The sequence below is a fragment of the Dendrobates tinctorius genome, unplaced genomic scaffold, assembly GCF_039654945.1.
Source record: "Dendrobates tinctorius isolate UK_male_01 unplaced genomic scaffold, ASM3965494v1 ptg000126l, whole genome shotgun sequence".
In the NCBI taxonomy this organism is placed as follows: domain Eukaryota; kingdom Metazoa; phylum Chordata; class Amphibia; order Anura; family Dendrobatidae; genus Dendrobates; species Dendrobates tinctorius.
The window spans coordinates 3,146,859-3,171,328 of NW_027361794.1; the positions used below are offsets into that span (position 1 = coordinate 3,146,859).

At 41.3% G+C, this 24,470-nt stretch overlaps 2 protein-coding genes across 5 annotated transcripts in view; one reads left to right on the top strand and one right to left on the bottom strand.

The window, feature by feature from the left end:
* LOC141047224 (uncharacterized) overlaps nucleotides 1–16,745 on the top strand; it is a 96,528-nt gene extending 79,783 nt beyond the window's left edge. For 2 of the 4 annotated variants that reach the window (XM_073542177.1, XM_073542178.1), the window contains exon 6: nucleotides 14,666–16,745. In XM_073542177.1, the coding sequence (XP_073398278.1) occupies nucleotides 14,666–16,608 (1,943 nt within the window). In that variant the 3' untranslated portion in view covers nucleotides 16,609–16,745. The remainder of the gene's footprint in view (nucleotides 1–14,665) is intronic. The other 2 variants (XM_073542180.1, XM_073542179.1) reach the window with 2 other exon arrangements.
* LOC141047236 (uncharacterized) overlaps nucleotides 1–24,470 on the bottom strand; it is a 351,306-nt gene that overhangs the window by 168,933 nt on the left and 157,903 nt on the right. The gene's annotated exons all lie outside the window — the stretch shown is intronic.

Here is a 24,470-nt window from a genome sequence, read left to right on the forward strand (position 1 = left end):
CTGGTGACTGGCTACACATTGGGCTAGATGAAGGATAAGTGTTAGATGGATGAAGAGTGACAGCCGCCACTGGCACCTTCTTGAAGTGTTAAGCATGGATCCACATGGGCTTTCCTTCGAGCTTGACTGCTGTGGCAGTGGTCAACAGGACTTGGAACGGGCCGTCGCAGCTGGGCTCGAGGGTACGTCTGTTGAACCTCTTGTGAGGACCCAGTCACTGGGCAGGATCTGGTGGGTTCCTTCTAGGTCCTCAGGATCTGTGATGGATGAAAACAATCGAGAATGTATTTCATAGAATCGTAGAGTTGGAAGGGACCTCCTGGGCCATCTGGTCCAACCCCCCCTGCTCAAAGCAGGATTCGCTGAATCATCCCAGTCAGATCTGTCCAGCCTCTGTTTGAAGACTTCCATTGAAGGAAAACTCGCCACTTCTCGTGGCAGCCTGTTCCACTCATTGATCACTCTAACTGTCAAAAAGTTTTTTCTAATATCTAATCTGTGTCTCCTCCCATTCAGTTTCATCCCATTGCTTCTAGTCTTTCCTTGTGCAAATGAGAATAAAGTTGATCCTTCTACAATGTGACAGCCCTTTAGGTATTTGTAGACAGCTATTAAGTCTCCTCTCAGTCTTCTCTTTTGCAAACTAAACATTCCCAAATCCTGTAACCTTTCCTCATAAGACAGGGTTTGCAGACCGGTCACCATTCTGGTCGCTTTTCTGAACTTGCTCCAGTTTGTTGATGTCTTTTTTAAAATGTGGTGCCTAAAACTGGACACAATATTCCAGATGAGGTCTAACCAAAGAGGAGTAGAGGGAAATAATGACTTCACGTGATCTAGACTGTATGCTTCTGTTAATAAATCCTAGAATTGCATTTGCCTTTTTTGCTGCTGCATCACACTGTTGACTCATATTCAGTCTGTGATCTATTAGTATACCCAAGTCTTTTTCACATGTGCTGTTGCTTAGCCCAATTCCTCACATTCTGTATATGCTTTTTCATTTTTATTGCCCAGATGTAGTACTTTGCATTTTTCCCTGTTAAAAACCATTCTGTTAGTTGCTGCCCACTGCTCCAGTTTATTTATATCTTTTTGAATCCTCTCTCTCTCTCTTCTCTAGTATTGGCTATCCCTCCTAGCTTTGTGTCATCAGCAGACTTAATCAGTTTACCCTCAATTCCTTCATCTAAATCGTTGATAAAGATGTTGAACAATACAGGGCCCAGGACAGAGCCCTGTGGTACCCCACTTGAGACATTCTTCCAACTGGATGTGCAGCCATTTACGACCACTCTTTGGGTCCGATCACTAAGCCAGTTATGAATCCACCTCATTTTTTTCAATAAGGATTGTATGAGATACTTTGTCAGATGCTTTGCTGAAGTCAAGATATACTATATCTACAGCATTTCCTTGATCCACCCAATCAGTGATTCCGTCATAGAAGGAAATTAAGTTAGTCTGACATGACTTATTAGTTAGAAACCCATGCTGACTCTGTTTAATCACTTCATTCTTATCCAGGTACTGACATACATGTTGGTTAATAATTTGTTCAAAGAGCTTTCCTGGTATAGAAGTCAGACTCGCCGGCCTATAGTTGCCTGGGTCCACCTTCTTCCCCTTTTTGAAGATAGGAACAACATTTGCTCTTCTCCAGTCTTCTGGGACTTCTCCTGTTCTCCAAGAATTTTCAAAGATTATGGAGAGGGGTTCAAAAATTTCTGATGCTATCTCCTTCAATACTCTGGGGTGTAATTCATCTGGACCTGGAGACTTGAATTCATTTAGGTTAGCTAAGTGTTTCCTCACCATCTTTCTGTTTATAGATATCCTGGATTCTTCTATACCCTTAATAGGACAGTGAAGAACAGTTGATGTTACATTTCCTTTCTGAGAGAAAACAGATGCAAAATAGGAATCTAAAAGTTCGGCCTTCTCAACATCCTGTCTTAGCATTTCATCATTTTCATCCTGTAAAAATCCTATAGCATCTTTGACTTTTCTTTTACTTTTGACATATCCCCAAAATCCTTGATTATTGCTTTTGCAAAAACGGCGTGAAAGTGCAATGAGGACTGCGCTTGCTTCTGGTGGAGTACAAGGTTCTTTATTCAGCCAACGCGTTTCCTGAGCCTACTGGCTCACTTCATCAGGGCAGATTACATTGAAAGATAGTGAAACATTCTTATAGAGAAAAAAAAAAAAAGGAATTGGCGCCAATGCAGGGTTAAATGACATCAACAAAGGTCAAAGGAAAAAAAGGTCAAAGGGAAAAAAAAAAAAAAAAAAAAAACAACTCAAAAACAATGAAATTTTATTACAAACATAAAAACACTACAATAAAAGTGTATTAAAATGAGAAAAAGTATAAAATTATGCAAAAATAGAAATAGAACAGAGTGCTATGGATCACGGGGTAAAAAGTGGCTAAGGTTAATGAAAAAAAAAAGGGGGGGGAGGGGTGAGAGACCTCAAGGCATATTAGAACCTGGCTCATGAAGTGCAGATGTATGCTGTAAAGTGCAAGTACCAGGTATTAGTCCACTAAACCATTGGATTTAGCTGAAGTGGTTTAAGAAAAAATTTTTAGAAATTATTTGTTTTATAGAAATCAAAATTCAGCAAAATAACTTGAAGTGGTATTAGAACCTGACTAATAAAATGCAAGTGCAGGTTGTAAAGTACGAGGTATTAGTCCACTGAACCATTAGAATAAACAGAAGTGGTTTGAAGAACATTAAAGGAATTGTTTGTCAATTGATTTTATAGGAATCAAAATTAAAAAAAAAAAACAACTTCAAATGGTATTAGAACCTGGCTCATAGCGGGCTATAAGGTGCAATTACAAGGTATTAGTCCACTCGACTATAAGACTGTAATGATGTTTTTTGTATGTATTAGTCCATTATACCATTAAACTTTAATGATGTTTTTTTTGTAAAGAAATTGTCTTTTCATTTTATTTTGTAGAGAGAAAATCAAAATCGGACATCAGAAAAAAAAAAAAAAAAAAGGGGCATAAAATTGGGTAAAATGTAATAAAAGTGTATGAAAATCACAATAAGGATAAAATCAAATGAAAGCATCATTGATAATATTGAGGCCATAGGAGCCAATTGTCTTCAATTTATAGATCCAATACACCTCTTTTCTGTTTAATGCTTGGGTTCTATTGGAAACATGTTCAGGGATGTGTTCTATAGGAAAAATGATGGCTTTAGAGAAATCTCTTTGGTGAAATGAATCAAAGTGTCGTGACAGACCATGTTGTTGATATCCAATTTTAGTGTTGTGTCTATGTGAGTTCATTCTACAATGAAGGGGTTGTGTGGTTCTCCCAACATACAATTTAGGATAAGGACAACATAGATAACAAAGGCAGACACACAGTACAGGTGATTAGTGATGGTGAATTTTTCTGAGGTGAATGGATGTGAAAAGATGAAAGTATTATGGGCAATATTACTGCAAAGGCTACACCTAGGCCTCTGGCATCTAAAAATGCCTGGTGTCAAGCCGGTATGATTGTCGGGAGTATATTGGCTCAATCTGCTAGGGGCCAGATGATTTTTTAGTGATCTGGCCTTCCTAAATGTAACAGTAGGTTTGTCAGGAAGAACTTTATTAAGTACAGGATCTTTTTGGATAATGTACCATAGGTCCCCTAGTATATTTTTAATCTCCTTATGTTGGGAGTTGTAGGTAGTGATAAAATTGGCCTGATAGTTAGCATGTGTATCTTTTTCTTTAGATCTCCCACTTAAAAGAATTTGCTGGTTAAAATTTTTTGAAACATTATTAAAAGTAGAATGAACCAATTGGGAAGGGTATTTTTGAGCCAGGAATCTTCCCTTGAGGACCTCAGCCTGATTATTAAAATCCTCATCTTCTGTACAGTTCTTTCGGATTCTCTGAAATTGATTATGAGGAAAAAGCCATTTAGAATAGTGGCTGCTCTTAAAATGGACATAACTATTGGAGTCTACCTTCTTAAAAAAAGTTTTGGTATAGATTTTGGAGTTTTTTATATAAAAGGTGATATCAAGGAAGTCCATCTGGGTATTACTAATGTGGGGGGTGAACTCCAAACCCCATATGTTGTTCTGTATGGAAGAAGTAAAGACATCAACTGGAATAAAACTGGTGTCAAAGATTAAGAATAAATCATCAATGTATCTTTTATATAAAACCACGCCCTCTAGAAATGAATCAATGGTAATAAAAGTATTCTCAAAGACCCCCATAAAAAGATTAGCATAAGTTGGCGCGACCCGTGATCCCATAGCGGTGCCTCTGATCTGATGATAAAAATCCCCCAGAAAAGTAAAAAAGTTATTATGTAAAATAAAATCCATCCCATTAAAAATAAAATCCTTTTGAGGGTCAGACAATCGACTGTCAGTAAGTAGAAATTTTTTAAAACAGCTCAAACCCAGTTGGTGATCAATATTGGAATACAAAGCAGATACATCAAATGAAATAAAAACATAAGAATCTTTCCAAGGTATATTGTTAGTTAGGTTGATCAATTGTGTAGAATCCTTTAAAAAACTGGGGAGCTGTAGGACATGAGGCTGCATGATTCTATCTATATAAAATGATAAATTGCTGGTGAGAGAGTCAATACCAGAAATACACAAGAGTACCATTAATCCACCAGGAAGACCTATTATTTCTGGTATTGACTCTCTCACCAGCAATTTATCATTTTATATAGATAGAATCATGCAGCCTCATGTCCTACAGCTCCCCAGTTTTTTAAAGGATTCTACACAATTGATCAACCTAACTAACAATATACCTTGGAAAGATTCTTATGTTTTTATTTCATTTGATGTATCTGCTTTGTATTCCAATATTGATCACCAACTGGGTTTGAGCTGTTTTAAAAAATTTCTACTTACTGACAGTCGATTGTCTGACCCTCAAAAGGATTTTATGCTTAATGGGATGGATTTTATTTTACATAATAACTTTTTTACTTTTCTGGGGGATTTTTATCATCAGATCAGAGGCACCGCTATGGGATCACGGGTCGCGCCAACTTATGCTAATCTTTTTATGGGGGTCTTTGAGAATACTTTTATTACCATTGATTCATTTCTAGAGGGCGTGGTTTTATATAAAAGATACATTGATGATTTATTCTTAATCTTTGACACCAGTTTTATTCCAGTTGATGTCTTTACTTCTTCCATACAGAACAACATATGGGGTTTGGAGTTCACCCCCCACATTAGTAATACCCAGATGGACTTCCTTGATATCACCTTTTATATAAAAAACTCCAAAATCTATACCAAAACTTTTTTTAAGAAGGTAGACTCCAATAGTTATGTCCATTTTAAGAGCAGCCACTATTCTAAATGGCTTTTTAACATTCCTCATAATCAATTTCAGAGAATCCGAAAGAACTGTACAGAAGATGAGGATTTTAATAATCAGGCTGAGGTCCTCAAGGGAAGATTCCTGGCTCAAAAATACCCTTCCCAATTGGTTCATTCTACTTTTAATAATGTTTCAAAAAATTTTAACCAGCAAATTCTTTTAAGTGGGAGATCTAAAGAAAAAGATACACATGCTAACTATCAGGCCAATTTTATCACTACCTACAACTCCCAACATAAGGAGATTAAAAATATACTAGGGGACCTATGGTACATTATCCAAAAAGATCCTGTACTTAATAAAGTTCTTCCTGACAAACCTACTGTTACATTTTAGAAGGCCAGATCACTAAAAAATCATCTGGCCCCTAGCAGATTGAGCCAATATACTCCCGACAATCATACCGGCTTGACACCAGGCATTTTTAGATGCCAGAGGCCTAGGTGCAGCCTTTGCAGTAATATTGCCCATAATACTTTCATCTTTTCACATCCATTCACCTCAGAAAAATTCACCATCACTAATCACCTGTCCTGTGTGTCTGCCTTTGTTATCTATGTTATCCTGTGTCCTTGTCCTAAATTGTATGTTGGGAGAACCACACAACCCCTTCATTGTAGAATGAATTCACATAAACACAACACTAAAATTGGATATCAACAACATGGTCTGTCACGACACTTTGATTCATTTCACCAAAGAGATTTCTCTAAAGCCATCATTTTTCCTATAGAACACATCCCTGAACATGTTTCCAATAGAACCCAAGCATTAAACAGAAAAGAGGTCTATTGGATCTATAAATTGAAGACAATTGGCTCCTATGGCCTCAATATTATCAATGATGCTTTTATTTGATTTTATCCTTATTGTGATTTTCATACACTTTTATTACATTTTACCCAATTTTATGCCCCTTTTTTTTTTTTTTTTTCTGATGTCCGATTTTGATTTTCTCTCTACAAAATAAAATGAAAAGACAATTTCTTTACAAAAAAAACATCGTTAAAGTTTAATGGTATAATGGACTAATACATACAAAAAACATCATTACAGTCTTATAGTCGAGTGGACTAATACCTTGTAATTGCACCTTATAGCCCGCTATGAGCCAGGTTCTAATACCATTTGAAGTTGTTTTTTTTTTTTTTTTTTTGAATTTTGATTCCTATAAAATAAATTGACAAACAATTCCTTTAATGTTCTTGAAACCACTTCTGTTTATTCTAATGGTTCAGTGGACTAATACCTCGTACTTTACAACCTGCACTTGCACTTTATTAGTCAGGTTCTAATACCACTTCAAGTTATTTTGCTGAATTTTGATTTCTATAAAACAAATAATTTCTAAAAAATTTTTCTGAAACCACTTCAGCTAAATCCAATGGTTTAGTGGACTAATACCTGGTACTTGCACTTTACAGCATACGTCTGCACTTCATGAGCCAGGTTCTAATACTCCTTGAGGTCTCACCCCTCCCCCCCCCCTTTTTTTTTTCATTAACCTTAGCCACTTTTTACCCCGTGATCCATAGCACTCTGTTCTATTTCTATTTTTGCATAATTTTATACTTTTTCTCATTTTAATACACTTTTATTGTAGTGTTTGTATGTTTGTAATAAAATTTCATTGTTTTTGAGTTTTTTTTTTTTGTTTTTTTTTTCCTTTGACCTTTGTTGATGTCATTTAACCCTGCATTGGCGCCAATTCCTTTTTTTTTTTTTCTCTATAAGAAGGTTTCACTATCTTTCAATGTAATCTGCCCTGATGAAGTGAGCCAGTAGGCTCAGGAAACGCGTTGGCTGAATAAAGAACCTTGTACTCCACCAGAAGCAAGCGCAGTCCTCATTGCACTTTCACACCGTTTTTGCAAATTTGTCCTAGGACCCTGTGCAGACTTGCTGCTGCTTCTTATGCGTTTATGGGTGTTGTGACTTCCTCACAACCCCAATAGGTGAGCACCTTCCTTTTTCTCTGTTAATGTGTTTTTTGATATGGATTTCACACAGTGGATGCGCCCTGTATTTTTCCTTTTGATTATTGCTTTTGACATCTCTTGCAAGCCTCAATTCATTGTCAGCTTTACTAATCTGATTTGTGCCCTGCAGGTTCTGCAGACAGCATTATTTTCTTCTTTAGATATGCCTCCGTCTTTCCATTTATAAACATTTTTTTCTTCCTTTTTAGCATGTGCTTAAGTTCTGTGTTCATCCATCCTGGTTTCCTTAAATGCTTCCTATTCTTCCCTCTTTTCAGAATTGTTAACAATTGTGCTTTGAGAATTTCATTTTTCAAGATTTCCCATCCTTCCTGGACATTTTTGTTTTTAAGGATATCCAGCCATTGGATCCCTCCAATTCTCTTTCTGAATCCCTTAAAATCTGCCTTTCTGAAAACTAACCTTGACGTCTGAGTCTTCACAGGTCTTTCTCCTCTAGTTATCCAAAATTCTAAAATAGCATGGTCGCTACCTCCTAGGGTCCCAGCCACTTTTACCTGCTCAACCATTTCCTCCCTGTTTATAAGGATTAGATCCAAGGTAGCAGTTCCCCTTGTTTTCTCCCCTACCTTAAAGAAGATAAAGTTGTCTGCAAGAGAGGATAGGTGTTAGTCAAAGTGTCATATTGCATAGACAACTGCTGTGACAAGTACAATCCTAGCCTGGGAGCGCTTCCAAACAGGATCTCATATGGGCTAAGTTTGGTTGGACCAGCTGGTGTGTGTCTGACTCTAAACAGTGCGAGGAGAAGACTCTCATGCCATGGCTTCCCTGTCTCTTGTGCTGCTTTGAGCATTTTTCCTTTTAGTCTCCCATTTATCCTCTCAACCTCAACACTGCTTTGTGGATGCTGTGGAATGTGTTGGTCAAACTCTGTCCCTAGGGTTCCCATATCTCTTTTGTAATATTGGCTGTTAATGCAAGCCCTTGGTCACTTTCTATGGTCACTGGGATCCAATACCTGCACACTGTCTCAGAGAGAAGCTTTCTTGCAGTGGTTTTGGCTGACTTTTTTCACCGGAAAAGCTTCTGGCCACCCTAAAAATATGTCTACTACCATTAAGCCATACTCAAACCCTCCTGAGTGCGGCATTTGTATGGGGTCTATCTGTTTGCGCTGGAAAGGGTATAGGGGTCTGGGTGTGCACTTCTGGGGTGTTTTTTCTGTTTTCCTTGGATTGCAGCGGGCACAGACAAGAAATCCCTTTGTGACATTTGTGGCTACTGTTGAGAAGCCTGGTGCATGGTAGTATTGTTTCACAAGATTGTGCATCTTGACTTTTGACCGGGTTGTGCCGTGGGCCCATTTGGCCACCATAGGGTAGAGGACTCTTGGGAGGCAGGGTTTTCCTTTGTTCATCATTAGGTGTCTTTCATCCTGTGGGGCTCCATCTTGGGTCCATTTCTCCTTTTCTTCTTTGGATGCTTGCTTCTGTAGTGTTGAGAGCATCTTCTCCCAGGATTGTTTATTTTCCTCTGTTTCTGGATCCAATAGAGTACAGATGAGATGTTTCTGTGTCAAGTGGTAGCATTGCTGCTTCTTTTGCTGTTGTGCCAGCCAGTCTGTTGCCTCCTGCTTCCCTTGAGGTTCCTCCAGTGTGTGCCTTAACCTTCACCACTACAACTCTTTCTGGCATCATTAAGGACTTCCAACTCCACACTGATGAGGGGCAAATACCCTGAAACAGCTGTCTGTGGATGGATACCATGTTTTGGCATAGGTGGTTTCCTTCATTGGAGACTGCCCTTCCCGTGGTTGTTCCTTCCCGGGGAAAGACCTGGCTAGTCATTGCTTGCGTTGAGAAACATGTGATGGTGTCTCCGCGGCTTCTGTTTTGCATATTTCCCGTAAGGGATGGGGGCAGTGCTCTAGAATCACTGTGTTGAGAAACACGTGATGGTGTCTCCGCAGTGTTGGATGTTGATCTCCATCAGGTCAATCATCCTCATTTTACAAAGAAATCCCTTTGTGACATTTATGGCTACTGTTGAGAAGCCTGGTGCATGGTAGTATTGTTTCACAAGATTGTGCATCTTGACTTTTGACCGGGTTGTGCCGTGGGCCCATTTGGCCACCATAGGGTAGAGGACTCTTGGGAGGCAGGGTTTTCCTTTGTTCATCATTAGGTGTCTTTCATCCTGTGGGGCTCCATCTTGGGTCCATTTCTCCTTTTCTTCTTTGGATGCTTGCTTCTGTAGTGTTGAGAGCATCTTCTCCCAGGATTGTTTATTTTCCTCTGTTTCTGGATCCAATAGAGTACAGATGAGATGTTTCTGTGTCAAGTGGTAGCATTGCTGCTTCTTTTGCTGTTGTGCCAGCCAGTCTGTTGCCTCCTGCTTCCCTTGAGGTTCCTCCAGTGTGTGCCTTAACCTTCACCACTACAACTCTTTCTGGCTTCATTAAGGACTCCATCACTTCTTGTAGGGCTTTGTGGTGTCTGACAGGCGTTCCATTAGCCGTGATGAAGTCTCTTGCCCTCCAGGTTAGTCCATATTCATGACACACGCCATGAGCATAGTGTGAATCGGAGTATATTGTAGCTTTGCATTGAGCAGACCTCTTGCATGCTTCTGTCAAGGCCCACAGTTCTGCCTCCTTTGCAGAGAAGGATGGAGGCAATGGTTTTGCTAGCAGCATGGTATCTTCTGTGACTACTGCTATACCAGTGTGGAAACGGCCTTCTTGATCTGCATACCTTGATCATCTACAAAGAGCATCTGGTCAGGATTTTCCAAAGGCACATTGGTGACTAAGTCTAATCCGGAAGCTTCTTGCCTCATGAGAGACAATCGTGTTGAGCCATCTCAGAGTCGACTACCTCTTCCACTAGTGTTATATCATCCTATTAAAGAACACTGGAGAACTTTTAATAAAATACCTAAATATTTATTAAACAAATTGATAATTAATAAAATATATACATTATGAAGTAGTACATGATCAGACAATACATGGTACATTCAAATAAGGAGTGGTGTTATAAATGGAAATTTCTCAAAAAATACATCGTTTTTCCTCAAAAAGCCGTCCTCATTTTCTAGGGATATGGAACCATATATATTTTGTTTCACTCACATAGAAAACGTTTTCTTATAAGTAAAAAGGAAAAACTGCAGTCATGAATTTTCACAATTGGTTTTATAAGAAAATCAAAGGAAAAAATATACATAGAATAGTCATATATATTTTTATTGTTATACTGCTATCTAGTGGAATATAAAAAATGACCTCCTATTAACCCCTTTACCCCCAAGGGTGGTTTGCGCGTTAATGACCGGGCCAATTTTTACAAATCTGACCACTGTCCCTTTATGAGGTAATAACTCTGGAACGCTTCAGCGAATCTTGGAGATTCTGAGGTTATTTTTTCGTGACATATTGTACTTCATGATAGTGGTAACATTTCTTCGATTTAACTTATGTTTATTTGTGTAAAAAATGGAAATTTGGCGAAACTTTGGAAAATTTTGCAATTTTCAAACTTTGAATTTATATACCCTTAAATCAGAGAGATATGACACATAATGGAGTTAATGAATAACATTTCCCACATGTCTACTTTACATCAGCACAATTTTGGAACCAAATTTTTTTTGTTAGGAAGTTATAAGGGTTAAACGTTGACTAGTGATTTCTCATTTGTACACCAAAATTTACATAACCAATTTTTTAGTGACCACTTGACATTTGAAGTCACTTTGAGAGGTCACTATGACAGAAAATACCCAAAAGTGACACCATTCTAAAAACTGCACCCCTCAAGGTGCTCAAAACCACATTCAAGAAGTTTATCAACCCTTTACGTGCTTCACAGGATCTGAAGAAATGTGGAAGGAAAAAATTCACATTTAACTTTTTTTTTCCAAACATTTTACTTCAGAACCAATTTGTTTATTTTCACAAGTGTGAAAAAAGAAAATGAACCACAAAATTTGTTGTGAAATTTCTCCTGAATATGGCGATACCCCATATGTGGGGTTAAACCACTGTTTGGGCGCACGGCAGGGCTTGGAACGGAAGGAGCGCCGTTTGACTTTTTCAATGGCGAATTGGCTGGAATTGAGATCGGACGCCATGTTGCGTTTGGAGTTAGCCCCTATGTGCCTAAGCAGTGGAAACCCCCAACAAGTGACACCATTTTGGAAACTAGACCCCCTAAGGAACTTATCTAGATGTGTGGTGAGCACTTTGAACCTCCAAGTGCTTCATAGAATTTTATAACGTAGAGCCATGAAAATAAAAAAATCAATTTTTTTCCACAAAAATGATCTTTTCACCCCCAAATTTTTATTTTCCCAAGAGTAACAGGAGAAATTAGACTCCAAAGTTGTTGTGCAATTTGTTTTGAGTACGCAGATACCCCATATGTGTGGGTAAACCACTGTTTGGGTGCACAGCAGAGCCCAGAAGGGAAGGAGCACCGTTTGACTTTTTCAGTGCAGAATTGGCTGGAATAGAGACTGAACGATTAGAGCTAATTTTCCATTCAAAAAGTCAAATGGCGCTCCTTCCATTCCGGGCCTTGCTGTGCGCACAAACAGTGGTTTTTGACCACATATGAGGTATCGGTCTACTCAGGAGAAATTGCCCAACAAACTTTAGGATCCATGTTATCCTGTTGCCCTTGTGAAAATGAAACAATTGATGCTAAAAGAAAATTTTTGTTGGAAAAATTAAAATGTCCATTTTTTCCTTCCACGTTGCTTTAGTTCCTGTGAAGCATCTGAAGAGTTAATAATCTTCTTGAATGTAGTTTTGAGTAGCTTGAGGGTTGCAGTTTTTAGAATGGTGTCACTTTTGGGTATTTTCTGCCATATAGACCGCTCAAAGTGACTTCAAATGTGAGGTGGTCCTTAAAAAAATAGTTTTGTAAATTTTGTTGCTAAAATGAGAAATTGCTGGTCAACTTTTAACCCTTATATAATTGTTTCCAAAAGTGTGCTGATGTAAAGTAGACATGTAGGAAATGTTATTTATTGGTTATTTATTAACTATTTTGTGTCACATAACTCTCTGGTTTAACAGAATAGAAATTCAAAATTTGGAAATTGCGAAATTTTCAACATTTTTGCCAAATTTCCATTTTTTTCACAAATAACGCAAAAATTATCGACCTAAATTTCCCACTAGCATGAAGCCCAATATATCACAAAAAAAACCAATCTCTTTTCCATTTTTTTCACAAATAACGCAAAAATTATCGACCTAAATTTCCCACTAGCATGAAGCCCAATATATCACAAAAAAAAAACAATCTCAGAATCGCTAGGATCCGTTGAAGCGTTCCTGAGTTATTACCTCATAAAGGGACACTGGTCAGAATTGCAAAAAATGGCCAGGTCATTAAGGTCAAAATAGGCTGGGTCATGAAAGGATTAAGTATCCTTAACTACCACCATTAAAAGGGATATCAACGGTCGTTAAGGGGTTAAATATTTATTGTTGGAATAAATATTTTTTATTTTTAAAAATATTTTTACAATTATTTAATTTTTTTTACTTTAATTCTTACTTTTACACCTTGTCCCACTATGGGACACTCATTTTGTGCAGCCTGACCACTTCTATAGCATGCACTGCGCATGACAGGAAGTCTCTCATGCCTGGAGACCCGGATGTCGTCATGACGACATGCTGCTGGGTCTCCAATTCAAAAGCAGAGGGGCTGTCACAGCTGACAACTCCCCTGTCTGCTCCTGGAACGCTGCGATCATGTTTGATCGCAGTGTTCCAGGGGTTAAAATGCCAGGAGTCGTCCGTGACCGCTCCGCACACTTAGTGCCAGGTGTCAGCTGTGAGAATCATCTGACACCTGGCTGCGATCAGCCGCGCATCCCCCGTATTTTATACATTTCAACTACCTTTTCCCATAGATCCGTTGACAATTCTTTTGCTTTTCCCATGACTCACAATCCAGAACCGTCAGTGGCTGGATGAAAGATGCAAGAGTCTGTCTGGATCCCAGAAACTTATTCAGCTTTTATGCACACACACTGATTACAAGAAAACAGGTCACAGGTGAGGATGTTACCTTTAGTAGCCATTCAAACCCATTTGTGTCAACTTCTGTTCATGTTATCAGGCCAAAATCACCAAGGTATGTTAACTTTTGATCAAGGTCATTTGGTTGTTTTGGGTTGTCATTATGATTTAAAAAAGAAAACACAGTAATTTGACAATAAATGGCTTCACCCAACCACTAATCAAGAGTGGAGAAAAAGTTTAGGTGTTATCAATCATATTCTCTAAATAAAAGGCCAAAAAAGCACAAATTCTACCGGGGTATGTAAACACTTGAGCACAATTGTATATATTAGTAACAGACCAATGCCCTGGTGACGAGGTGAGATTGTTCCTTTATTTATATGTTATATGTTTATTACTACTCACCAGGGCATTGGTCTAAGTGTTACTAACATATATACAATAGATAACAGTTTTCTAAATAAGATCCTGCTCGTTGGTTGTTTAGGGTTGAAATTTTCACATGACGTTATGTTATCATTCCCTTACCCATGTTTATTATATTTCCATCACTATAATCGAGTGATTTTTTTTTCTATGTGACCTTTTCTATGTATGTATGTTTTGTCTTGTCCTCAGTGGACCAAAAAAAGGGGCTCCATTATTTTATTGAGCTTATTAAAAGTTAAATTTTAATATCATTTCTACCTTGCTTTTTCCCACATTATTTTTGATTGGTAGACTACCCTTCCCAAAACATAGTGCCCAGATTGTTCTTCAGGAAACACACACACACCATAAATTAAGTGGGTTCTTATCAATATAGTAATGCCAAATACATGGATGATACATGTAGTTTTTGTACACTACTAGGCTCAGAAGCGAGGAGGAGATTTGACTTTGGGAGAGCAGATATTGCTGAACTGGTTTATGGAAGCCATGTTGCTTTTCAAGAGCCACTAATAATGTGGAAACCTCTGTTTTTCCATTGACAGATGATGGACCTGACTGGGGCTTGTTTTTTGAATTATGAGTAGAAGTTTATATTGATATTGTGTACACCTACATAACATCGTTTGGTGGCTTTTTATTCCATATTTGTGAGGTAGAATGAACAAACAGTTGAACACCACACTCTACTGGTTCATCCTATGAGGTTTTCTGTTAGATTATGAACTGTCAATATCTTGTTGAATAATTCTATATTTTTATGTAACTTGCCATTTTTATCAACAGTTTAAGTAGAAATGTAAAAAATGTAAATTTCAAGGATATTTTCTTAAAAAGTAATTGTTTTTATTCTTAGCAGATGATTGTACCAGGAGATCAGAGGGACAGCTGACATCTTCAATTATTTTTAAATCAGATGATCTGAAGATCCCACAGGATACAATTGAAGTGAATGCCATTACTGCAGCTATACCATCATCCCTTCACAGCAAAGATCTATCATCTGATCCTTTGAAACAGGTCCTGTCTTCTGATTCATTATTGACCATTAAGGAAAATCAAAGCCTCAAAATAATCATTAAAAAAAAAATAACTCCTAAAGCAAAGAAGCCATTTTCACGTTCAGAATGTGGAAATAGTTTTCCCCTTGACAAGTCTTTGTTCAAATATCAAAACATGCATACATCAGAGAATAGATTTTTTTGTTCCAAGTGTGGGATATGTTTTAACCAGAAATCAAATCTTGTTACACATCAGCGAACTCACACAGGGAAGAAGCCATTTTCATGTCCAGAATGTGGGAAATGTTTTACAGAGAAATCAAGTTTAATCAGACATCAAAGAACCCACACAGGTGAGAAGCCATTTTCATGCTCACGATGTGGAAAATGTTTTTTGAATAAATTATCTCTTCTCAGTCACCAGAGAACCTACACTGGTGAGAAACCTTTTTTATGTTCAGAATGTGGGAAATGTTTTACAGAGAAATCAAATCTTATCAAACATCAGAGGACTCACACAGGGGAGAAGCCATTTTCATGTTCAGAATGTGGGAAATGTTTTAACCAAAAAGTGCATCTTGATCGCCATCAGAGAACCCACACAGGGGAGAAGTCTTTTTCATGTTCAGAATGTGGTAAATGTTTTACAGAAAAATCAAGTCTTATCAAACATCAGAGAACTCACACAGGGGAGAAGCCATTTTCATGTTCAGAATGTGGGAAATGTTTTAAACAGAAAGCGCACCTTGATAGCCATCAGAGAACCCACACAGGGGAGAAGTCTTTTTCATGTTCAGAATGTGGGAAATGTTTTACAGACAAATCAGGTCTTATCAAACATCAGAGAAATCACACAGGGGACAAACCTTTTTCATGTCCAGAATGTGGAAAATGTTTTAACTGGAAAACAAATCTTGATAGCCACCAGAGAACCCATAGTGGGGAGAAGCCTTTTTCATGTTCAGAGTGTGGAAAATATTTTACAGAGAAATCAAGTGTTATCAAACATCAGAGAATTCACACAGGGGAGAAGCCATTTTCATGTTCAGAATGTGGAAAATGTTTTACTGAGAAATCAAGTCTTATCAAACATCAGAGAACTCACACAGGGGAGAAGCCTTTTTCATGTCCAGAATGTGGGAAATGTTTTAACCAGAAATCAGATGTTGTTAAACATGAAAGAACCCACACAGGGGAGAAGCCTTTTTCATGTTCAGAATGTGGGAAATGTTTTACCGAAAAATCAGGTCTTATCAAACATCAGAGAAATCACACAGGGGACAAGCCTTTTTCATGTCCAGAATGTGGGAAATGTTTTAACCAGAAATCAGATGTTGTTAAACATGAAAGAACCCACACAGGGGAGAAGCCTTTTTCATGTTCAGAATGTGGAAAGTGTTTTAAGCTAAAATCACATTTTGTTAAACACCAGACAACCCACACATACGAGAAATCTTATTCATGTTCAGAATGTGGGAAATCTTTTAACCAGAAATGGATTCTTGTTAGCCATCAAAGAACTCACACAGGAGAGAAGCTTTTTTCATGTTCAGAATGTGAGAAATGTTTTAAACGGAAAGCACATCTTGATAGCCATCAGAGAACCCACACAGGGGAGAAGCCTTTTTCATGTTCAGAATGTGAGAAATGTTTTACAGAAAAATCAAATCTTACCAAACATCAGAAAACCCACACAGGAGAGAAGCCTTATTCATGTTCAGAATGTGGGAAATGTTTTACAAAGAAATCAAATGTTATCGCACATCAGAAAACCCACATTAAACAGGAACTTGTTTAGAGTGTGGGATATTTTCTAACTCGAAATTGCATTGTGGGAAATGTTTTGTGAATAAATCAGCTCTTCTTGGCCATCATAGAACCACACAAGGGAGAAGCCTTTTTCATGTTCAGAATGTGGGAAATGTTTTACCCAGAAAGAGCGTCTTGATAGCCATCAGAAAATTAACACAGGGGAGAAGCCGTTTTCATGTTCTGACTGTGGGAAATGTTTTACATGGATATCAACTGTTAATAAATATCAGAGAATTCACTCAGGGGAGACAATTTTTTCATGTTCATAATGTGGGAAATGTTTTATACAGAAATCAAATCTTATCGCACATCAGAAATCCCATATTAAACAAAAACTTGTTTAGCGTGTGGGAGATTTTTTAACTTGAAATCACATCTTTTTAGACACCAGAGCAGTCACACAAGGTAGAAGCGTTTTTCATGTTCTGAATGTGGGAAATGTTTTATGTGGAAATCAACAGTTAATAAACATCAGTGAATTCACACAGGGGAGAAGCATTTTTCATGTTTCGAATGTGTGAAATGTTTTAGCTAGAAAGCGATTCTTGACATCCTCCAGAGAATCCACACAGGGGAGAAGAGAATGCCACCCAACTGGTCTGTGTATAGACTAGAAAGGCCCTATCTGCACAACTAAAAACACCACCTCTGACCTAACTCTCTAATAAGCCGATGAGGGGTTTCTCGTACCTCCTGAGGAACCAGAGGGAAGGCTGCGACACACTGTCAACAAAGAGAAAGGAAAATGTGAAGCAAGATATGAAAACCCTGGGTGAAAAACTAAAACACATTCATATAGGGCAAAGAAGGCAAGCTAAAGAGAATCAAAAATAATAGGAACAATTATAAGCTCCCAGAAGCCTAACAGTAGTAAAAAGAAAAGGGCTTTGGAGGGAAATCAAACAGATTCAGTGCAAGAATACAACTGGATTTTACCAAGCAAGGTAAACCACTGAAAATGAATGTGCTCCAGCAGGCAGTAATTTTTGCATCACAGTATCTTGATGCTAAAATGTTATGTATGGGAGACTTTAATATGGTTTTCAGTGTTCATTTAGATAGACTGAACGCTGCAAATTCTAGGCCTGGTAATCAGGACAACAATGCCTTACATACTTTTATAACGGAGATGGGCTGGATTGATCTGTGGAGTCAGCAACATCCACTCAAGAAAGAGTTTTCCTGTTATACACCAGCTGCTCGATGTTTGTCTAGAATAGATCATGTATTTAGGAATAATGCTGTTGTAACGGGGTCTACCCAGGCTGGGGTACCTCTTTCAGTACTACCCCATGTTTTCGGAGGTCCGCTCTGCGTTGGCTGGAGTCTGAATGAATGACGCTGGCTGGAATTCCTTGGTTACATGGGCGCATATAAAAGATCACTGCTTCTCCATGTATTTCCAGTCTGACAACACTTTACTCACAGGACACAGAATATATCACACAGATACAGTGGGCAGGCCAATAGAAAAGCGACAGGCCAGACATGCATTACAAAAGCCGCAGGTAGCCCGGAGCCTGCCGATGTTTACTGTGGGAATTACAAAGGTGGGGGGAAGACAGACAGAAGGAGAATATCGTGTCCCCTCTGCCCAGGGGCGCAGCCTGTGGGCTGATGCATTAGGGACATGCATCTCACATTGAACCTATTATACATACATATAACTGCACAATATATTCTGGGTGCTAAGTGGTTCTGTAACACGTAACACGGCTCCCCTTTTCAGCGACGTGATCGGCATGCACAGTCTGATCCTCAACGGATCTGTTTGGGGATGACCGAAGTTTATGGGGTTGGTACAAGTTCCGTTTGTCGACTTAGTCCATGAGCGTTACGATTTTGTTTGCCGGGTCTGTGGTGGATGGTGAAGTCCAGAGGTTGTAGGGCTAAACTCCACCACAGCAATCTGGCGTTGTCTCCGGAGACCCGATTAAGCCAGACTAGGGGATTATGGTCCGTTAGGAGGGAAAACTGTCGTCCATACAAATATGGTTGCAACTTCTTGAGTGCCCATACTACCGCCAGGCAATCCTTCTCGATGGCCGCATAGCTTACTTCACGGGGCAGTAGTTTCCGACTCAGGTAAGCTACCGCATGTTCTTGGCCGTCCGGCCCGACTTGGCTCAGTACTGCCCCCAATCCAAACATAGAAGCGTCTGTGTGAACAAGGAAATGTTTAGTTGGATCGGGTGTGGCCAATACATGGGTATTGGTGATGGCGTCCTTTATTTGGCGGAAGGCTTCCTTACACTCTGAGGTCCAGGTTACCTGGCGGGGGAGGTTCTTACAGGTCAAATCAGTGAGGGGCTTGGCTACGCTGCTGTAATTGGGAATGAATTTCCTGTAATACCCCACTGTCCCTAGAAACGCCATGACCTGGGTTTTAGTGCGTGGGATGGGCCATTTGGCTATGGCCTCAATCTTGGCTGGTTCTGGTCGCTGTTTCCCACTTCCCATCCAATGCCCTAAATACTGAACCTCTGCTTTGCCCACGTGACACTTGTTTGGGTTCAGGGTGATTCCGGCCTGGTGGATCCTGTCCAATACTGTCTCTAGGTGATTTAGATGCTCTTCCCATGTCGCACTGTAGATGGCGATGTCGTACAGGTAGGCACAATCATAGTCCTGGAGACCATCCAGAAGCCGGTCAGCCAGCCTTTGGAACGCTGGGGCATTCTTCATCCCGAATTGCATAACTCGAAACTGGAATAAGCCGAACGGGGTGACAAATGCCGACTTGGGAATAGCGTCAGGACTAAGGGGAATCTGCCAGTAGCCTTTGCATAGATCGATGGTGGTCAAATACTTTGCCCCTGCCAGCCGGTCTAACAACTTATCCACACGCGGCATGGGGTATGCATCCGTCACTGTTTTCTCATTGAGCTTACGATAGTCTACACAAAATGGTGTAGTCCCATCCTTCTTGGGCACTAACACTACGGGGGATGCCCAGGGACTATCTGACTCTTCAATGACCCCTAAACGCAACATCTCTTGTATCTCTTGTCGTATCCCCTCTCGTACAGACTCAGGGACGCGGAAGGGGTTTTGTCGCAGGGGGGTCTAATCCTGGGTCTCAACCTTGTGTTGTGCCAGGCGAGTGTACCCCGGTCTCTCTGAAAACATCCTCTGTCACAGCCTCAACAACGCCTCCGCCTGCTGTCTCTCCCGGGGGCCTAGGTCTTCACCCAAGTGTACCTGGTCCCATGTTTTAGACTGAGTCCTTTCCCCTAAGACATCCGGCAAGGGAAGTCCGGCTAAATCCTCTGCTTCAGGTGCACAGATGGCCACTACCGCTTCAGGGCGCTCCCGGTAGGGCTTCAGCATATTCACGTGGAACATGCGGATAACCCTGGGGTCGTCACAATCGGCGACATTTTAGGTTGCGTCGACTATTTTCCCCACTACCTGGTAGGGCCCCTGCCATGCAGCTTAAAACTTTTTCTGCTTAGTGGGCTCTAAAACCAGGACCTTCTGTCCTATTTCCAAAGTGCGCTCTCTGGCCCTCCGATCATACCATATGCGCTGGCGCCGCTGTGTCACCTGTGGGTTATCAGGTACAACCTGGTCAGCTCCTGTAGGCGGTCCCGGAATTCCAGCACATAGGGTACAATAGGTACCCCTTCTATGAGGCCCTCCCCTTCCCAGTGTTCCAGCACTAAGTCTAGGGGTCCCCTTACCCGTCTCCCGTATACCAGCTCGAACATGAAGAACCCCGTGGATTCTTGGGGCACCTCCCGATAGGCAAACAGGAGGTGTGGCAAGAATCTCCCAGTCCCTGTAGGTCCTGGTAAATGTCCCAATGAGCTGTTTTAATGTCCCGTTAAAGCGTTCACACACTTTACGCCGCACAGCTTCCACAGTTGGTTGGTCACCTCTGCTGTAAACTGGGTACCCTGGTCCGAGATAATCTCCTGGGGAAATCCAACCCGTGAGAAAACCTGGAGCAGGGCGGCCGCCACCGTCTCTGCCAGTATGTTAGGTAACGCAACCGCCTCTGCATACCGTGTGGCATAATCTACCACTGTCAATATATACTTTTTCACTGACGGTCTGGGTTTGGCTAACGGCCCTATCAGATCGACCGCTACTCGGCTAAATGGTTCCTCCACAATAGGGAGGGGACATAATTTGGCCTTGCATCGATCCCCCCTCTTGCCAGTGCGCTGACAACTGTCACAGGTCTGGCAGTACTGACGAACATCATAGGTTACCCCCGGCCAAAAGAAGTTTTGTGTAAGACAATGCCTGGTGCGACTGACGCCGAAGTGCCCAGCCAAGGGTATATCATGAGAAATTCGCAGTAACTCCTGCCTATACTTCTTGGGAACTACTAGCTGTTGTTTTATAGTGGGGCTCGTCCCTGTGTGGTGCTGCTCTGTGATCCGGTAGAGGAGTCCCTGCTTCCATACAAACTGTTCCCCTTCCAGTACTCCTCTCCCCTCCTGTGCCTTCCCACGATATCCCTCTAATGAAGGATCCTCAAGTAACTCCCTCTTAAATTCATCTGGGGTGGCCTCCGCAGCTCGAGCTTGTCTCCGGGTGGTCCCAGGATAGGTCTCAGCCAGAGAGGCCACCGAGAATGCAGACAACATGGGCCCCAAGTCATTTCCCAGCAAGACGTCTGCAGGCAAATCCTCCATCAAGCCGACCTCAACAAGGCCATCCCCGACTCCCCAGTTCAGGTGAATCCTGGCAGTGGGTAGTCGATGTATAGCTCCCCCTGCTACACGGACTGCCACTGTCCGGTCCGTCTTCTCTTGGTCCCGGACGAGATGAGGCTTCACAAGGGTCAAAGTTGCCCCGGAATCTTAGTCCCTGCATACATTTCCCATTAACCCACACGACCTGTCGATGCTGTTGTCGATTATCTGCCCAGGCTGCCTGCACGGGGTCTACTTCTTGCAGCACTTCCTCCATCTCTTCCACCCCTTGGTTAGTCGTAGCCCCCAATGCCGGGTCAGCTTCGCCTTGGTAGCAGTGTACAGCAGTCCGGCTGAAGGTAGCTGTTCCCGCCTTTGGCCACTGGGTATGCTGAGTCCGGTTGGGACATTGTCTTGGCAGGTGGCCCAGCTGACGACAGGTGTGGCATCGTGCCCCAGGGGGACTGTGGTAGGCCGGGTTTCTAGCTTGTCCCCCTATAATCTTTGGTGGTTTGGGGCCCTCCAGGTCCATGGGCGGGCCCCTAGTAACCACCTTTCCTCCGGACAACTGCGGCCTCCTGGCATCATGATGTTCATCGGCCAGATAAGCGGCTTCCTCAAGAGTCGGCCGCCTGTCCCGAAGCCATTCCTGTGTCTCGGGGTTTAGTCCATTAAAGAATTGTTCTAACAGGAAGAGCTGGAGGACATCCTCCTTAGTGGTTGCTTGGCTCCCTTGTACCCACTGTAGCAGTGACCGCCGTAATTTACAGGCCCATTCAGCGTGGGTATCGGTTACGCGTTTTATAAGTCCGCGGAACTTTTGGTGGTAGGCCTCTGGTGTCAGCGCATACCGGGCCAAGATCACTTCTTTGATCCGCTCATAGTCCATGCAGTCCTCATCAGGTACCGTGCGATAGGCGTCCACTGCCCGGCCTGTCAGCTTGCTGGCCAGAATCTGAACCCGTTCCTCCGGCTTCACTTGATGAAGGGCACACTGCCGCTCAAAGTCCTGCAGAAAGCCATCAATGTCTTCCTCTGCCTCCCCCAACTGTCGGAAGGCATTATACTGAATCTTTTTGTGGCTTACTGTTGAAGGTACCTGGTAGAAGGCCAGAGCTCCCCCTGCTCGCTGGCTCTCCTCTCTCCGCTCTGCCATCTCCATCTTGGCCAGCTCCACTTTGGTCCGCTCTGCCATCTCCATCTTGGCTAGCTCTATCCTGGTCCGCTCGGCCATCTTTTCCTTCAGATCAGTACGCACATCAGCCATCACCTCTCGTATGATCTCTACTGCAGGGTTTAGGCCATAGAATGCCAGTCTGTTCTTTACCTCCTCCTGGAATTCGGACTCCTCCACATTCACATTGGGGGGTGCTGCACTGTCGTGTTCCATGATGGCTGCTATCAAATCTGCTTTTGTTTTGTTGCTGGCGATCAACCCTCGGGCTTCCACCAGATCTTTTAATGTAGTCCTCTTTAACTTCTGGTAGTTATTTTCCATTCATTCCTTTCCTCCTGTAGAAGGGGTATCAAATCCCGCTGTCTGCCACCAGTGTCACGGGGTCTACCCAGGCTGGGATACCTCTTTCAGTACCACCCAGTGTTTTCGGACGTCCGCTCTGCGTTGGCTGGAGTCTGAATGAATGACGCTGGCTGGAATTCCTTGGTTACATGGGCGCATATAAAAGATCACTGCTTCTCCACGTATTTCCAGTCTGACAACACTACTCACAGGACACAGAATATATCACACAGATAAGAGGGCAGGCCAATAGAAAAGCGGCAGGCCAGACATGCATTACAAAAGCCGCAGGTGGCCGGAGCCTGCCGATGTTTACTGTGGGAATTACAAAGGTGGGGGGAGGGTGGACAAAAGGAGAATATCGTGTCCCCTCTGCCCAGGGGTGCAGCCTGTGGGCTGATGCATTAGGGACATGCATTTCACATGGAACCTATTATACATACATATAACTGCACAACATATTCTGGGTGCTAAGTGGTTCTGTAACACGTAACAGCTGTATTTTCAGATTTGAGTAAAACTGAATATCTCCATAGAGCTGTATCAGACCAAGTCCACAATTTCATATATTAAAAGGGAGTCCTCTATTGGGGAATAGAAGCTTTCTGAAGAATGTATGTCGCTGGAGGCTGAGTATGTTAATAATCCCTCTGATAATCCTTTACATAATTGGCTTGGGAAGGGAGTACCTGACGCACTTACGGGAAAAGGCACAGAGAACTTCTTTTTTACTAAGCAGACTTATTTTGAGCTACTTAACCAATCGAGTAAATATCTGGCATACATATTCCAACAAAATCAAATGTCCCCATCAATTTTGGTCATTAATACAAAGGAGGACAGCCCGTTGCTTAAATCAGATCAGATTGCAGGTAGATTTGAAGAATACTTTAGAGAGCTGTATGGTTCCCAATTGAACCACACTGTGGAGGAAATTGATGAATATTTAAACCAGATTGAATTTCCCAAGCTCTCATGAGGATCAGGCATTCCTGGATAGGGATATCACCTTGGAAGAAATTTGGGAAGCAGTTATGTCTCTTTCTAATGGGAAGGCTCCTGGGCTTGATGTCATGCCCATAGAACTATACAAAAGATATATAGATCAGATAGGCCCGGTTCTCTTGAAAAGCCTCTCTGAAGCGCTTACAAGGCACTTGCTTCCTCGACCATTCTATGATACCACTATAGTGGTAATCTCTAAGCCAGATAAACCATCTGATGGGTGCAGTTCTTATCGCCCCATATCCTTACTTAATACAGATTACAAAATACCTACGAAACTTTTAGCTAATAGGTTGAAAACAGTAATATTGAGCATTATACATGAGGATCAATCCGGCTTTATGCCAAAAAGGTCCACCTCATTTAATATTAGAAGAGTTCAAGTTTTAACTCAGATAGGCCATAGGTATGGGGAGCCTTGGGCAATAGCTTCTTTAGATACAGCTAAAGCCTTTTGATTCTTTGGAGTGCAAATTTCTACAGTGTGTACTTCTGAAATTTGGATTATCTGATAAATTTTGTTGTTGGATTAAGTGACTTTACTGTATGCCAAGAGCTAATATCCTTGTAAATGGAATACTGTCGGAATACTTTGACCTGAGTAGAGAAACCAGACAAGGCTGCCCTTTGTCCCCGATGCTCTTCACTCTAGCAATAGAGCTTATCGCCCTTAAAATT